At 40.1% G+C, this 16681-nt stretch overlaps 1 protein-coding gene across 7 annotated transcripts in view; it reads right to left on the reverse strand.

Annotated features, from left to right (window-relative positions):
- The window catches only part of diaph2 (diaphanous-related formin 2), a 384094-nt gene that overhangs the window by 43715 nt on the left and 323698 nt on the right, over positions 1–16681 (reverse strand). For all 7 annotated transcript variants that reach the window (XM_034884276.1, XM_034884275.1, XM_034884277.1 and 4 more), the window contains 2 exons: positions 15910–16045; positions 1313–1405 (listed from right to left, as the gene is read on the reverse strand). In XM_034884276.1, the coding sequence (XP_034740167.1) occupies positions 1313–1405; positions 15910–16045 (229 nt within the window). The remainder of the gene's footprint in view (positions 1–1312; positions 1406–15909; positions 16046–16681) is intronic.

Below are 16681 nucleotides of genomic sequence, written 5' to 3' on the forward strand. Positions count from 1 at the left end.
AACCCAAACACAGAAATATGGTATGAAAAAGCTGCAAGTGAAGAATGGAGCTGGTTATGTCTATTGATAAGTAGCATTGGAGATGTTGAAACAAGTATGTGTGCATGTTAGTTGTTATTTGCTTGTGAATGCTTTTTTTGAAATATTTAATCATAGTTAAATTAACATTCATGCATTGTATTTTAATATTTTTATATTGTTTTTGATTTACAAATAGCATTCAAATACAATTGTGTATAGTAACTTGCACTGTTTTGTCCAATATCATAGCAGACAGCCTTTTTTTAGTTTTATTTAACAATTTTTTGAGATGGATTAAAATTATTCTACTGCTTTGAAAACACACACACATGCGCACATTTTTGCAGTGCGTACTAGCATATGTAAATTGCGACAATATGTGAACACTGCCAAATAACAACTAAAAATATCTTATTATTCATTCTGCTATGAATAACAATAGCTGATGAATCTGTAATGACTTGAAACACTTAAGTAACTTGAACACAAAATGAATTAAATAGGTAAAGAGTAAACAGCTGTCTATTTCACAATGTGCTTAAAATGTATTTTAAATATTACCCAGCAACAATCTAAAACGATATTTTAGACAAACATTTGCCTGCTCCGCCTTAAAATTGTAAGCTTATTTCTACTGCTTCCTTTGTGTGTATCCTGTCTATTGCAAAATCCTTAAATCCAGCCATTGGTCAGATATTATTTTCCCTTCCTTTATCCTACCACGATTGCCAGTATAGAAATAGCAGCACCTGTAGCTTTTCTGTAGAATTCTGACATGTATATGAATTGATCCTGGCACCCGTATTAGGTGGTGCTCCCCTGGGTACGAGCCATTCATCATGGCAGAATGGAAGGTGTTAACACCAGGATTACACTAAATCAGCCTTGGTCCAACTGCAGCCACCATGGCTACATAATAATAAGTGCTTTATGAATAGCAAAGGGACAATAAATCGCTAATAACCTGCACTGGGCCACATGTTTGGTTGTTTCTATGTCATCTTTCTGTATATATACATATGTTCCTATACGTGTCCATGTTTTATGTGCTTGTTACTCACAAATCTGAAACTATAGTCAAAAGGACACAAGCACTGGAATACACACTAATTACATACAAACTGTAGAGCAAAGCTTCTTTCACATGATAGACAGCATGCAAACATGTAGGAACCCGGGCAAAAGGGGGCAGGCGGTATTATTTTCTGCAGACAGATAAGACTTAGGGAAATAAAATTACATTATAAATTAAATAAAACATTAAATAAAGACAGTGTTTTTCGCTGCCTACCATTGCGCGGTGTTCGTTTTCGTCGATCACGGAAGGCTGCTCCGGACTGTAGAGCTTCCATTAGGCTATCCATCACACCGGTTTCATCTCCCTCTGTAAGAGAACAGGAAATACAGGCAAACTGTTTTATGGAATGAAACATACATTAAAACAGGATACAGTATATAATAACACATACATTTGGGTCTGTACAGGTACAGGCCCAGGCACACACCTTTTTACATTACTGCTTCAAGGTCTAATTCGAGGTATTCTGGTGTGAAAGCAATAGATGCCCTCTAACTAAAGGTGCATATACAATCACCTTTTATGACAGCAAGAGAGCCTGAGTGAGATATAAACAAGGTATTTATAGAGCTTATGAGTAAGACAGAGGCCTGTCACTCAGGTCTGTATTTTTTTTACAGCTGGAGAGGAAGAAAAATATATATAGTGCTTAGCAACTAATACAGGCAGAGGAGCCTCAGGATGAAAGCATCCACTGATGGTCATTGACAGATATTCTTTCTGTGGCTAACGCATGGGAGCTAAGTGCTCTTTACAAAGATTTAGTGTGGAGCCGCTCAATACCAGGGCGCTCTATCATTGTTCAGTCAATGACACTGGGTCCGGCCTTCGAAAAACATCCCCCCAGCCCACCATTCCAACTGTCGTGTGGATCCATGAAACTAGACAACTGGAGGCAGTTGGCATGGCTGAAGAGACAGGTAGGAGCCACTTACAATGCTATGAAACCGACAGCATAAAATGTTCTGCCCACGCTGTGCACATGCAGCAGACTGCTCAATGAAAACAGGGTTCAAAATAAGCTTGGGTTCTCTATCTGGGTCATCTATCTTTACACCCCAATACTAATGAGTCAGAGGGGCACCCTTTTTATCATTCTGGTGCAGAACAGACATTATTTTAAACTAGGATCATTAGGGTGACTTATTGTGGAGCTGGAGACTTGGTCATCAATTCCTTTGCATACATGAGTGAACTAGCTCATCCCCAATGTTTACCATCCGGGTCCAGGCATCTTGTTTCTCTGCTGCGCTTACAGCCACAGCTGAAGGAAACATTCAAAAATAAGTGGAGACAACTGCTACTTTTAGCACACAGCCCTTTTCCAGAAACCTCGGGTGATCAATGTTTTGTAACTAGTGTGTGCTCAAAGAGACATGACACTCAAGCAATTGAATTTATGAACAAAACACTCAATGCTACAAGATTAATTTAAGGAAATGGCACATATTTTGCCATTTCCAGAGAAATGCACGTTTTCCTCTTCTCCTGCAGCAACAAACCACCCAACCTGCAAGCAGTCATGCAAGCAAACGAAGATAGCAATACTAAGAATAGAAACATGTCTTTTTTTAAATAAAAAAAAAATGCAACTCTTAACTCGTACTCACACAAATTTTGCTCTCTATCTCATTCCTTCTCTTTCTTCCTCAAGTCCCTTCCAATGGCTACTTTGAAATCAAAGTATCTGTTCCGGCTGTGTGCTGTGCTTAAAAGCAATTCCGATTAAATCAAGCTTAATTAGACCAGCTTTATCAGAACAAAACCAAAGCCGAGCCAAGTAGTGCTTATCTTAAATTGCAGCACTACACCTCAGATAGCAAGCTCATTTGTTTGAAAGGGGGAGCATGGGTTTTGTCTGCTGTGGACCTGAAGAACAATTTGGTGAACAACTTGCAGCTACTGTAACTGCATCAACTCCCAAGATCTTTAACTACTCCTTCTTCTTATGTAGGCTAGCAAGGACACAATGTGAGTCTGACAGAAGAAAGTGTTAAGCGGCAGGTAAACATGCATCTACAACCACCTTGGCACAAGAAACTTTTTGACAACTTCTTCTTCCCTGCCTTCTTCATGGAGACCTAGACATCACAGGGGGCACCTGACACTTTGATCAATTTGTCCTACTTCCAGCTTAACTGTAGCACAATTCATCATTTGTAATGGCCAGGGCTTGGGAGCCCTAGTAGACTTCAGCAAGAGGACTCCAGACACAAAGAACCAAAATGACTAAAATGGGAAACATATTCCCCTATCACCCTACCGTGCTCAATTAACTATGTCCTACTGAACCACAGCTTAAACTTGAGCAGCCTTACTCTTAGCAAGAACTTGTCTTAAATGAACCTTCAGACTTATTAACATTTATGTGCATTTGTGTGTATATATTTAACAAAGACAAGATAAGCCCTTATTAGAAAAAGAAATAAAACTGAATATTATTTGACTACACTTGTTCCAGTTATCCCCGGAACAAACATTTTTCATCACTTGTTGTAACATTGCCCCCTTTAGCAGACGGTTCTGCCTCATTCCTACGATTCACTCGTCTTATTTTTGAGCTGTTAAACCTAGGGCAAATATTCTTTCGCTTCTCATTAGCAGCAGTGGTAGATTGCATGCGGAGGAATTACAGAAAAGCTAACCTTTTATGCCCAAAGATCTTTCTCAAGAGGAAAGATCCCCTCTGCTCACAGGAAATTGCTTTCTAAATGGGTTAAGATGGGCTAATACCCAAGACATAGACAAACCCTTCCAGTTATGAAACACCTTTCTGGGCACCCCCAACAGGCAGCCCTGGGGTTCTTTAATGATTTTATTAAAGCTTGTTGAAGTGTGGAACATGGCTGTGGCTTTTGCACTTTTATGTACTTTTTTAAACAGCTAAAAAGAGCAGAAATCTCTAACAAAAAACTCTGCCTCCCAGAGAGATGGTATACCTGTTCCACCCCCCCCCCCCCCCCCCCCCCCCCCACACACACACACACCTGTATCAGTTGATACCCAGAGGCTGTGCCAAATGTAACAGTGAGCCCTGGGGATAGGCTCACTCTGCAATATATTTACAAGCGGCACTATCACATTTTCTAATTAGAAGGGATGACAATGCCAATGTGCTCTCAGCAAGATTGGCACAAAAACTTCACACATCAGATTAGTTTTTCCCGAAGAAAAAAAAGTACCTACAGTAAAAGTGAAAGAAAGCAGCTGTGATGTACTATTCACCAATCCCAGGAGCTGAACACACAATCAAGTGTCAACAGTTGGGAGGGTGAAAAGGGAGGGTTAGGAAAAGTGTAAGCACAGATATTGTAAGTGTTGCAATTGAGGAAGAAACATGTAAAGGGAGAGAATGAGGGCAGAGGCATAATACAGGCAGAAAGATGAGAGAAAGACAGTGTAGACTGGCAGCTGGGAAGAAAAGGGAGGTGTGTGTGCTGGAGTGGGTTATTGAGAGGGACTAGTGGAGCAAGCCATGACACAAGGCAGTAAAACACCTTCCTTGCCACTTGACGGCCTGAGCCCCATGACATTTAATTATTTCCAAAATGTACACAGCAGTATGCAAGCAAAGGCACATATGACCCTCACCTACACTTAAAAAACCTGCATACTCATTTTTAGTGATACAAATGCATGTTGTATTCTATTAGCTCCACTTAACTAACCTAAATGTATGGGGCAGATTTCTCGGCTGAGAAATGAGTTTGACAAAGACAGTGAGGGATGAAAAGATAGTTAGAAAGAGGCAGATAGAGAGTCTACTAGGACTAATGTAAGCAGAATGACCTATACCCATGGATGCTCATGGCAAGATCAGTTAGAGGATACACAGGACTCTAGCCAAGTCTTTCAGAAAAACCAATGCATCATCGAAAGCTTCCACACAAACTCTTAAACCTCAGTCAAGGAACCAGTTAGGAATCAAACAAACAAGCTTGAATTATGCAAAACCTGACATCTCATTTGTTTATTTCTGCCAATTAAAATCAGCCATCTACAATAATCAGAATATGGATATAACTACAGAATAACAGTAACAGCTGTCGCCTCAAAAACGTGACAAAGTCTTTCACTCAATCATTCAAGCAGAAAACATTGTATGTATTTGAATAAAATGCTGGGCTTTTTTTCAAACACCAAAGGCATTGCATTCCTATAATTATGCAGCAGTGTCAACAAAGCGTGTTCATAAATTCAATTTGCTATCTGTCATCTCCTGCATGTTGTGCTGAGGAGAAAAAACACTGTGGATCGATTGAGACTTCAATTTCTGATGGCTCACATGCAGCCTTCATGATTCATGGGGGAAAAGGGAGACAAATAAATCAAAGAACTCTAAAAAGCTTTTGTCTGGTACGTGTGGGTTTCTAATATAATGGCAAATTATGACATCCTTTATGCCACGAGTTAAACTGGTAGCAAGAGTGGCATGTTAATTGAAAAGATAAATAACAGCGTAACAATACAAAATAACGACATTTGTCAAAGTCACATATTTTAATCAATCAAGCTACATATCCTTGGTATTTATAAAAGCATAGCACTCTCCTTTATAAACAAATTGAAGTGTTTGACATGAGGAATACAGGGCACGGGAGAGATGTCTATTTTCTACTACTATCCACTATCCTTCCAGTAGCCAATCCCTGAGTCTAATTTGCACTGTAATGAGATCTAATGAGTGCTTACAGGCCTTGTGCTTGATTAATTGACACCAGTGTGAGAGAGGAACACAGTGAGAGTTTAACCTCACCCCAGTCACCCTCCATGATTCCAGTAGAGAAGATGAGAAAGAAAAGAAAGAACGAAGAGGCGAGGAACAAGTTGTTCCCATTTTTTTTTTGCTTGCTGCGGATTGCTTTTGAACACATTTGAGCCCATCTGTTCCCCCACAATGAGTCACCTGTGCAATTAACCCGGACCATTAGCCGTGAAACAAAGGCTTGGGTGGAGGGAGGGGAGTATTGCGTTATGACCAGGTGGAGAGGCATCAACCACACTTTCTTTTAATCTTGTTTCCCTCTTTCTATCTCACTTGTATGCACCTGGTTTGTGTTACTTTTACATCTAAAATTCAGGCCCAGCCACCTAGATATACACAACCACCTGCATTACTCAATATCCCTCTCCTCTCCCCGTTGTGCTGTTTACTCATTTACTGAGTGGAGTCACCCCCCTCCCTTCGCCCTCCTTACCTGCAGTCCCAGTAGCTTTTAAGACCCAGGCAGACGGACACCATTAATGCCACAGAAAACACGTGCGCGAAGGACTGAAGTCATGCACCTGTTAGATGTCTATCCTTTGTTTTTCACTTTTTTTCCATCTCCCTGCAGTCCAACAACCCAACTCTGACAAAAGCCTTGAAACAATGAGCCAATAAACTTTTCATACAGGCCTTTATTTAGTAATTTGTGCTTAATGTGGTGTGTGTGTGTGTATGTGCGTATGTGTGTGCGCGTTTGTGTGTGTGTGTGTGTGTGGCGCACGCGTGTGTACATGTTACTAGTCTACTTCAGTGAAAAAGAGAGGATGAAAAAGGAGAAAGGGAGGGTAAAATGGCTAATAAAAAGGTAGATTTGCTAGCTCATTCATATGGATTGTTTTACTGTAACAACTTGATGAGCAAACCCACTCATGTCCTCTCTAACTAAATTAAGGATGCTCCCACAACCCTCCATTCCAGGGGGAATGGCAGTGTAGAATCTACTTTCCTCTTGATATGAGCCCGTGTGGCGCCAGGGTCAAGGGGGGGGGGAAAGAGGAACGGAAAATGTGGAGAGAGGAAAGAATGTCTTGAAGAAGGGAAAGGTGGGTGGGAGGTGAGAGGTGTATTGTGCTTGACATGCATAAAGTAGAGAGTGTTGGAGCTGGGCTGGCCTGGTCACCGCAGGCCTGATCCTATACTCTAAAAGAAATGGAGATGTCCTGACTGCAAGAGACTAGGAGGAAACGTGGAGAGAAGTTGGATGTCGACAAGGGAAGGATGAAAGTGGATTAGCCGCCGTGGCGATTTGCATTCTGTGGTGGAACGAAAGCCCATGCGATGCCCCGAATAGCTGGATGCATGAATAAGTAAACAAACAAAAACAAAAATAAACCCTCCATCTGGATGGATGCTTCCAGGCCCCAAGTGAGAAACAGTAGGAAGGGGAGGTTGGGAGATGGGAAGAGGGGGAGAGAGAGAGATGCTTGCAAAGTAGTAGTCACCACACTCTGCTTCTTCTGCTATAATTTACTTCTACTGCCTGCGGGCCCCCCCAGCCACCATATTCTATCCACTGCTCCTGCCTACTGCTGTGGTTGGTGGCTACACCACCAACACACAAGGGAGAGCTCCAACCCAGCACTGACAGATGTTAAGTTGACACACTTTCTCTAAGCCACATGGGGTCATCATGTCAGGGTGCCAGCAGGGCCACAGGAGCTGGTCATCACAGCAGAGTAGTCGCCCTAGCGCCACTGTTCCATAGGCTAGGTACTGCTAAATTTAGCTGCTATATGGTAGACCGTAAACCACATGCATTTTCACAGTTGCCTCACAACGTTATAAACGCTGATGGTGACTGCTCTTAACCATTTCCTTACAGCTGTCACTGTAAACTGATCGGAATGTGTGGTCTTACAGGCAACTAGATAGAAAGCGCAACTTCTATAAGGCACACTCTGTTCAACTCTGTTCTGTATCGGAGCACCTGAGTAAAGAGTAGCTTTGGTTTGGAGTTTCTCTTTTTTCTTACCTCATCTACTAGATTCCAGTGTCTGTGTTTTCTGATCTGATCTTTGCCATGATATCAGAGCAGTTGTGAAATCTGCTACAATTTGTTGGTTTTATAGTATCTTTCAAATCCTTCTGTTAGCATAAAATCTGTATTTGTTCCAAGGAAAATAAGACAATCCAAGTGAAAGTTGGTGTAGTCTGTGTTGATAATTTTACTTTTATTCTAGTTTCCTCAGGTTAAATCCTCAGGAGGGGATTGGTGCTTTAAAGAGCATTGCTACCTAGTGTCTTTTTTTAAATAATATTACTAGGAGGAATTTTCAAATCCTACACAGGTGCATAAATGCAATCACACGTTTTGCTGCTAATTCACATTAAAATTAGTTTTAACATGCTAAGCACTAAAAGGTTTCTATTCAAATTGATTTTAATTATGTTTTATAACTTACTGTTTATTTCACTTATTGTTTTATTGATGGTGCCACCTATATGTGTGAAAGGGGGAGAGAGAGAGAGAGGGAGAGTGACATGCAGCAAAGGGGCCGCAGGCCGGATTCGAATCCGGGGCCGCTGCGTCGAGGAGCAAGCCTCTGTATATGGGAACCCGCTCTAACTACTGAGCTATCTGGGTTGGGAACCCGCTCTAACTACTGAGCTATCTGGGTTGGGAACCCGCTCTAACTACTGAGCTATCTGGGTGCCCATTCCTGTTGTTTTTATGATTTACACTTATTCTGTTTGTTGATCTTCTCTGTGAAAGACCTTGTCTTGAAAATGTGCTATGTAAATAAAGTTTTGTTATTAAATTGCTATGAATATTTTTGGATTTCATCCAACCAGGGCAGTGTATATTACTAATTTTACACAAGTGACACATTTGAGTTTGGAATCCTGATCATTTTAACGTCTGAACCAAACCACACATGGGCTGTTTGCATCACTGAAAGGCAGTGCTGTCCGGGGAAGCTAAATGGATTTGACAATGGGATTTGATGGTCTTTGTAGTGAGGGTAATTAGGTTTGATTGACTGTAAAGTGACTGGCGGGGTCCAGATCTGGGAGGGGAAATGATCAGGCACTTGAACCACCCACAAATTAATGAGATTCAACTGTGCCTGAGCTGATTTCACCAAGAAAAAGGAGAACATTTACAAAAGCAAGGGGCTGAGAGAAAAGAACATGGCGAGATGAGTATAGTGAGTGTGAGACACAAAAAAAGAGACACACAGACTCGGAGGGACTAAGAGAGAGAAAACCGGAAAGGCAGAGATATCTGATGCATATCTCACTTCCTCAATTGTGACCTTAACTAAGTAAAGTTAAAGATAAAAGATAAAAGTGTTTAAAAGCTTTAAGCTGCAATTTAATTAGTGTTCCCCTCAATACAAAAGAAAGTGTCACAAGATACAAACTGTGAAACAATACATACTGAACTTGACAATATACTGCATGAGGAAAACTGACAAAAATGTGAAAGAGACTTTTCCCTGATGTTGCTTTTAATTACTAATAAACTATGTTATTTAAGATATACTATTAAAAGGCTTCCTATAAAGCCAGGCTCATTTTCCTCATGCTGACATTTATATATTGGATATGCATTGAAAGTGTTATAATCGGGGAGGATGAGTATTGGGAAAGTATTTTTGTATTCACTTACGAAACGTAATTTTGTCAGTCAATCAGATTTATTACTTGCCTGTCATTTGTTTGTGAATAATTCTCCTTTCTACATGTTTCTATTCATGCTGCTTGCTCTTACGGGCCTTAGTTGAGATGCAGTCAGCCATATTATGTGTGGCATCATGGCCTAGAGGTGGATTTCGACTGGAGATCTGGCACTAACTTATATGCTGTTATTTATTAGAATGTGTGTATGACAGCAGATAATCCTGGTGCCCTTGTTCCCATCTTTCAAGGTAATGATGGAATTCACCAATCTATACTCGGGAGTTTCAGAGCATGCCTTGCACATCTTGCACTCTGGATCGACACAGCTCAAATGTCAAGACAAAAAAAAGAGGCAATTTGTTCAGAGTTTGGCATTCCACTGCTGAAGCATCCATATGCAGATGTAGTAAAATATCCCTCATTCTTATAACTCATCAGATACTACAAATGTAAAACCAGACAAGAAAGCTATCAGTAGCATGACAAAGAAATTACAATTTGGGGAATAAACAGACAGCAAATGTAGAGGCACTGTGCCATATATCATCATTATATTCTGGAAAGGTCTGTCCTTGTTTGTTATATTCTGTAGAAAACATGAAGGTCAGCTTTAGCTTCCTAATACTAGCTTCATTTCCTGAGCTAAGCTGAGGAATGGTGAGTGAAAATTTCTTTTATCTACTTAGGTTTCTGACCTTCATGTCTCTATAAGGCTATCTCCCCTGGTGATATTGTTTGCCATGTCGGCTATGCTGCGGGGACACTATGCAAACTTAGAGAGCAACCCTGTCCACCTCACCTCCGCCTGTCAGCGCTTGTCTATGATCACCTAGCTGGCATGGCTGCGACACAGGTATGCACTGGCCTAGCGGCAGCTGTCAGTGTCACACTAAGCCATCAATCCACATCTCTGCCGTTGTCATTCCTGACAGGGCTATGCCAGCTAGAGCCAGTCAGCCAGCTGCACAGAAAAATGTCAATTTAGTTTAGCATACCACACTAATAGACACCTGAATTTGAAAAAAATGTGCTTCGGTAAACAAAAGAAAAACAATTACTTCCACAACTGTATCTTTCAGGAAAAAGCACAAACAAGAGAAAACACAGTAAAAACAGAAAATACACTCAGATGAAGACGTGTTAGCTTTATAGAATCGATATAAGTGATTTTAATAGACTCCATCAGCCTCTAAGAAATTCTTAGTTTCTATGGTCGGGATCTGAACTGATTTTATCTAACAAATGTTACACATCGATCTTTTTAAATCTACATTTAAAAGTCTGGATAATACTGAAATGTACACAAAAAATTAACATACAGTCACTGTAGTCGGAAATGGAGTCAAAGCCTACACTAACTTATTTTGCTTGTATTAAGAATTTGTATTTAGTAAACAGAATGCTTTTTTGAGAGGAGCCCACTTTTATTTATGTAAACATACCCCCCTTCATCCTCAAAGTGTGAAAGGTTGTCAAGGAGGATGCATAAATAGAAGCTGCAGGCCCATCATTGTCAACATGCCAGCGGCTCTCTGCAGAGAATCATAGAGACATGGAGACCTCATTCTAGCAGGCCTTTGCTGAATGGGAAAAACGGCAGCTAGACGACTATTACCAGCGGACAAAAAAAGCTTTTGGTGAGAAAAGGAAGACGCAAAAATAATTTTAAAATGTGGTAAAGTCAAAAAAGAAACACCATTTAAGTATTCACTTACAATGACAAACAACCCATACACTGCTATCAGGGTCTTACATTACATACATTTATTTTTTATTTTTAAATATCTGTGACTGGGTCCCTCTGAGAAGTTCAACATAATAAGCTATGATTTCTACTAATGGGATGATTTTTAAACACAGTGAAAGAGTATGAGGTATACACAACTTCCAGCTGTTGTGTGCAGAAAGACAACCGCATTAAAGGCGATAATAATGTGTTTAATATTTATAATAACACAAACACATTTTTCCACTATAATATTCCCTCAGAGCCACCCAATATATAGGTCTGCATTCTGCTGGTGTCTGCAAGCAACAATGGACTGAAGCGGCTGAGTGGGCTCTAATTCATCCAGTAAAAAATGATCACTTTGCAGGTAAAAGTTAATCATAAAAACAGCATCTGTGGATCCTCTTAATGCATTTCAGTGTTTCAATAATACTGTCTAGGACCGTTTTAATAATTAATTTGACATAGTTTGTTACAAAAGTTTTTTTCCCCAATCAAATAATCATATTTTGAGATCTAAGATTAGTTAAGAAAATTATGTCATTTAAAAATACATAAATCCAGTTGGATTACGTATAATGTGTTTAAGTATAATAGCAGACAGTTGGTACACCCATAAAAGTTGTTGTAAAACTTGTAGGCTACAATCAATATGCTTCTAAACTTGATATCCCTCAGGTTGGCAATACAAATGTTTTTCAGAGGTTCATATGGTGAAGGGGGCTGTTACAAAAGCTACTAAAACTATTCACATACTGGAAACTCCTACGTATGAAGTAAGTCTGAGAAAGTTGACAGTAAACATGTTAATCACAAAGTATTTCACTATTTATCTGTAGTACCTGGGAAAACCGCCTGGACTTAATACAATGCTCAATTTTTTTTTTTTGTCCTGGTTGTTTGTTTGTTCTTATGGGCTTTATGCCAAGATGCATTGTGTTCAAAGCGGCATGTGCGCTTTCCGGCTCTGTTCAAAGCTTAGTGGATTTGACTGGGGTACACAGTTGACATGTGGGTGCAGACACTTGCCCCAGACGGGAGCAATGACCCCGGTGATGCCAGCCGAGTAGGTGGCCGGAGGGGCTCGCTACTCTCCACAAATGCCTAAGAGAAACAGCGTCCAGATGCTCTACCATGCTCCGGTTCTTGACACACTCAGCAGGCTGCTTGCGACATTGTTTCATATGCCACAAGAAAAATAAAAAACATCCTGCTGTGGTGAACCATATTCCTCTGTTTTAGACAGAAGAATCAGTTGGGTTTATTCTGCAGTGTTTACCAGTTATATTCAGTGAAGTAAAACAATTTGGTAAATGTTGAACATCTGGTCAGTTCAAGAGAATATGGAAATCCACTTAAAGCAAATTAAAACAAATGGGGTGACTGGGTAATGATTTCATAAGCAATTTCCTACATTAGGATTTCCAATACTTCATAAGGAAAACACGTTTTGTTTTGCACTTGTCTCATCTAACAATCATGCTTGTTGAAGAAGTGCACATAAAAATGCACTTGCAGAGGGTATATGCTTAAATTTTTTTTTTATAATCAGTTTCCTAAATGCATTTGTCGGTTTCCCATCCCCCACCCTGGTGCCACTCTGGCAAAAGCTAAATGAATTAAACTCTCATTAAATATGCATTTCATTGTTAATCATTTGCAAGCAAAGAGGATTAGGTCCCAATTTGTGAAATTGCATAAAATATATCCCTTCTCAAAAATAGCCTCTTGAAATTGCATTAAACACAACAGTATGATCCATCTAACAGTCTTTTAAGCAATAAAATGAGTAAATCAGTAAATCCATTAAATAGATATTGACCTGTACATAATTCTCATAAGACAATAGCCTTATGTTTCCTCCATCTGTTCAGGCTAATAGATGTGTACACATAGAAATTATCTGTTCATCTATCTATCTATCTATCTATCTATCTATCTATCTATCTATCTATCTATCTATCTATCTATCAAACCAAGGTTTGGATGAAAATAAAGACACTAATAGGTATATTAAGCTTGATCTATTCTTGTTTAACACATAAATTTGACTTTTAGCCTTTAAAATGCTAAATTAATGTGGGAAATGTTTCAACGTGATTCATTTCAGTTTAGTGTTTTATGACTAGATAGCTGATGGGTAATGTGCTGACGTGACATGAGGGGGCGTGTTTGTGTGACTCTGAAAACGTAGCTGTTGCAGCTGGGGACAATCACGGAAACGGCACGCTGAAGGCTGCAAACCACAAACCTACTACACTAAGAACACTAATGAAGACAAAGACAGTGAAATTCTGTTCTCGTCTTCCCACAACACAACTTTTATAAACATACTTTACAATAGCTGAACTACAACAACAAGGAAGAGCGGGGCAAACAGGTCGAGACCGCCAACACAGCGTGCAGGGCAGTGAACCTGGAGCAACGGCGTGGTCACCGAACAACCCGCCATCTTCAGACGCAAAACCATGCAGTGTCTGGGTGAGAACAAAGCACAATCCCTCCACAAGTAGGAAAGACATACACTCGTTAAGGTAAATATAATCTCATTCTCACGTTAAACGCAACATGCAGGGAAAAGGAGACAGGGGGATAAATGTTACCGGCTAGGTTAGCCTTTAGTAGCTGTGTTCCTTTGTGTTATAAGTCCAGGTTAGCTTAGCCTTGTAACAATGGTAAGAGGAATTAAAAAGGCCTCTTTGTGCCGAACGTTACCTTAATTTCATCAACTCTCACAGAAACACAGCTGACGCTCAGCGTGAAATATTGATGTGAAAAGGATTCTTAAAAAACTAACTCAAAAACAGCATGTGAAGCACACACAGAATTTCAGGAAAGGATTGGGAGAAAAAAAGCCAAGAGTCTCAAGCCTGTCAACTGGAGAGGAGTAGAGGCAAATAAAGGGAAGATGTGCAGCAAGAAAACGCTGACTAGTCTGCTATGTGTGTTCCAACCAAATAGCTAAAAGAGAAACATAAAGAAAAATAAAAAACATACAAGAGCAAAACACCGAGCTGCTATAAACTCCAAACTGCCTCAAACTGGCTCACGTTCAGATTACCATCCACAGGATCTCTTTAAAGAGCTCTGCATTTAATTGTCCTGTCTCTGACTGCATCTCAAGTACATAGAAAGGAACTATTCAAGGTTTAATGAAAATTTGTAGGCAATGCAGGTAAGAACCTTGACAGTAATTTTTTTTTTTTTAATTTATGAATTTTATAACTGCCAAGGTCATTGTGACAGTCCAACGGGCTAGGTGTTGGTTTGGAGGACAATCCCCACTATCTCCAAGGCTGCAGGCAACGTTACTCATGTCATCCTCATGTTTTATTCATGCAGGTCATATTATGGCATTCAGAAACTAAGATCAAAATCTGCTCTGGCAGAAATATTTAATATCATACCTACTTCTCAACCCTTCTCCATCTGGTTAGCCAGCATGAGAGAGAGGGGTAGACAGACTCCTTAAGCTCAACGATGTTGGATTATTAAAAGTGAAGCTTTCAAAGAGGTCACTGCTCAGGGAAAAAAAAAGAAAAAAGAAAAAGCTGCAGCATGCATCAATTATCTTGGAGAGTTTGTGGCATACTGAAGACTGTCTTGTCACATTTCCCAATGTGGTTGAGCTCCAGTGAGGTCCTTAGTGGACGATGACATTTAGACGCTGGTGAACTGTGGAAATCCCAGTCCGTTTGTCAAAGACATGGACAAAAGACCACACTGACGGTTTGCAAAGCCCCTTCAGGCTTGAGATTCTTTCCCAGTGTCATTGGCATAACTAGACACAGGCATCCAGCTCAGTCTCTCTCCTTTTTCATGTCTGAAACACTGCAACTTACTGTAGACTGATCAATACATGGTTTACTGGCATTGCTGAAGGACAATAGAGTAATTCCAATGATTCACGACAATAAATATAGCATTCTGCCCGTAAACAGTGTCAGACTGGAAGAATGATAACTTTTTAGTTGTGTTGCTTGTCCATGATAAAACGATGCATGATCGTGCTGAAAGCAATCTAGAGCCAATTTCCGCCTCTTATTTAACTCTGCACTACCAATACTTTATATTTTTATATTATATATTCTTATATTTTTGTATTTCGTGTCAACACTGTAAAGGGGTTTCTTCAATCGCATTGCACAGGTACTACACTTGTGTACAATGACAATAAAGGCATTCTATTCTATTCTATTTTAAGTTGACCACAGATTCCTGTCCATCCATGTGACCTACAATTGGTGTGTCACAGCCAGTTCTTTAGGGCATAAACAGTCTTAGTAATTATGAATGACTATGTTCCAATAACTTGCACTACTCGAGAAATAAAACACTATGACTTTACATGTGTTAAATGTTTAGAAATGCATGTGCATATTCTGCAGGAAAAAATGTTTTTTTCTATGTGAGCAAATGTACCGTGGGGAAAAAAACAAGCTAAAAGTAGCATAATCTGTCTGTTGTTTGGAAGCATTGCATCAGCTTTGGGAGTAAGTATAGGATTCCTTCACAGCTAAAAAAGATGACTCCCCCACTCCTACACATTATCCTCTTCCATTAGAGTTCAAATCTGTGTTAGGTACAATTCCATGAAACCCCCTTTCTATCCTCCTGTTCTCCTCATGCTTACTCCCCACCTGCCTCCCTGTCTCTGTTTCTGCGGTAGCGCAGGGAGAAGTGGCATACCTTTGTTCATGTCAATCAGCTGCTTCTTCTGCTGCTGGCGCTCCTGCTTCTCCCGCTCTGCTTTCTCCTTCGCCAGCTTGGCTCTCTTGATCTTCTCCTCCATCTCCTTCTTCTTGTGGTTCTCCTTCACTGCTTCCTGATGAGGTAGGCACACACACACACACACACACACACACACACACACACACACACACACACACACACACACACACACACACACACACACACACACATACCCACACACACACACTCACACACACACACACACACACACACACACACACACACACACACACACACACACACACAGAGATACAATCAGAATATGACTCCTGCCACCACCACTCTTTTAGTATACTGTATAATGTTCAGAAGCATGAGCATGCCATCAGCAAATTCTTATTCAAGAATGGTTTGATAGTTAGAGATACACTTCAGGAATAAACAATATATCATGTCTTGTGCATGGGCTTTTCGATACAACTATATTTGTCTACAAGGACTCTGAACTGCCTCATATATTTTCAATAACAGACAGAGCTGATTGGTTGTCAATAATACATCAATATGGCAACAAAAAAGGCTAGATGATCATCACACATGCACCATGCTTGCACTTTCTCAATATGGGGGAGCTATAGCATGAGAAAAGAAAAGTGTCGCAGCAACTAAATATAATAACGTTTTTTTTTCTTTCTTACAGTTTTTTCTGAATGCTTAAGCGCTAATCGTGATTCTTGTAGCACAATTTCTAAAACTATTAATACGTATA

The sequence above is a fragment of the Etheostoma cragini genome, chromosome 10 (assembly GCF_013103735.1).
Source record: "Etheostoma cragini isolate CJK2018 chromosome 10, CSU_Ecrag_1.0, whole genome shotgun sequence".
Lineage (NCBI taxonomy): Eukaryota > Metazoa > Chordata > Actinopteri > Perciformes > Percidae > Etheostoma > Etheostoma cragini.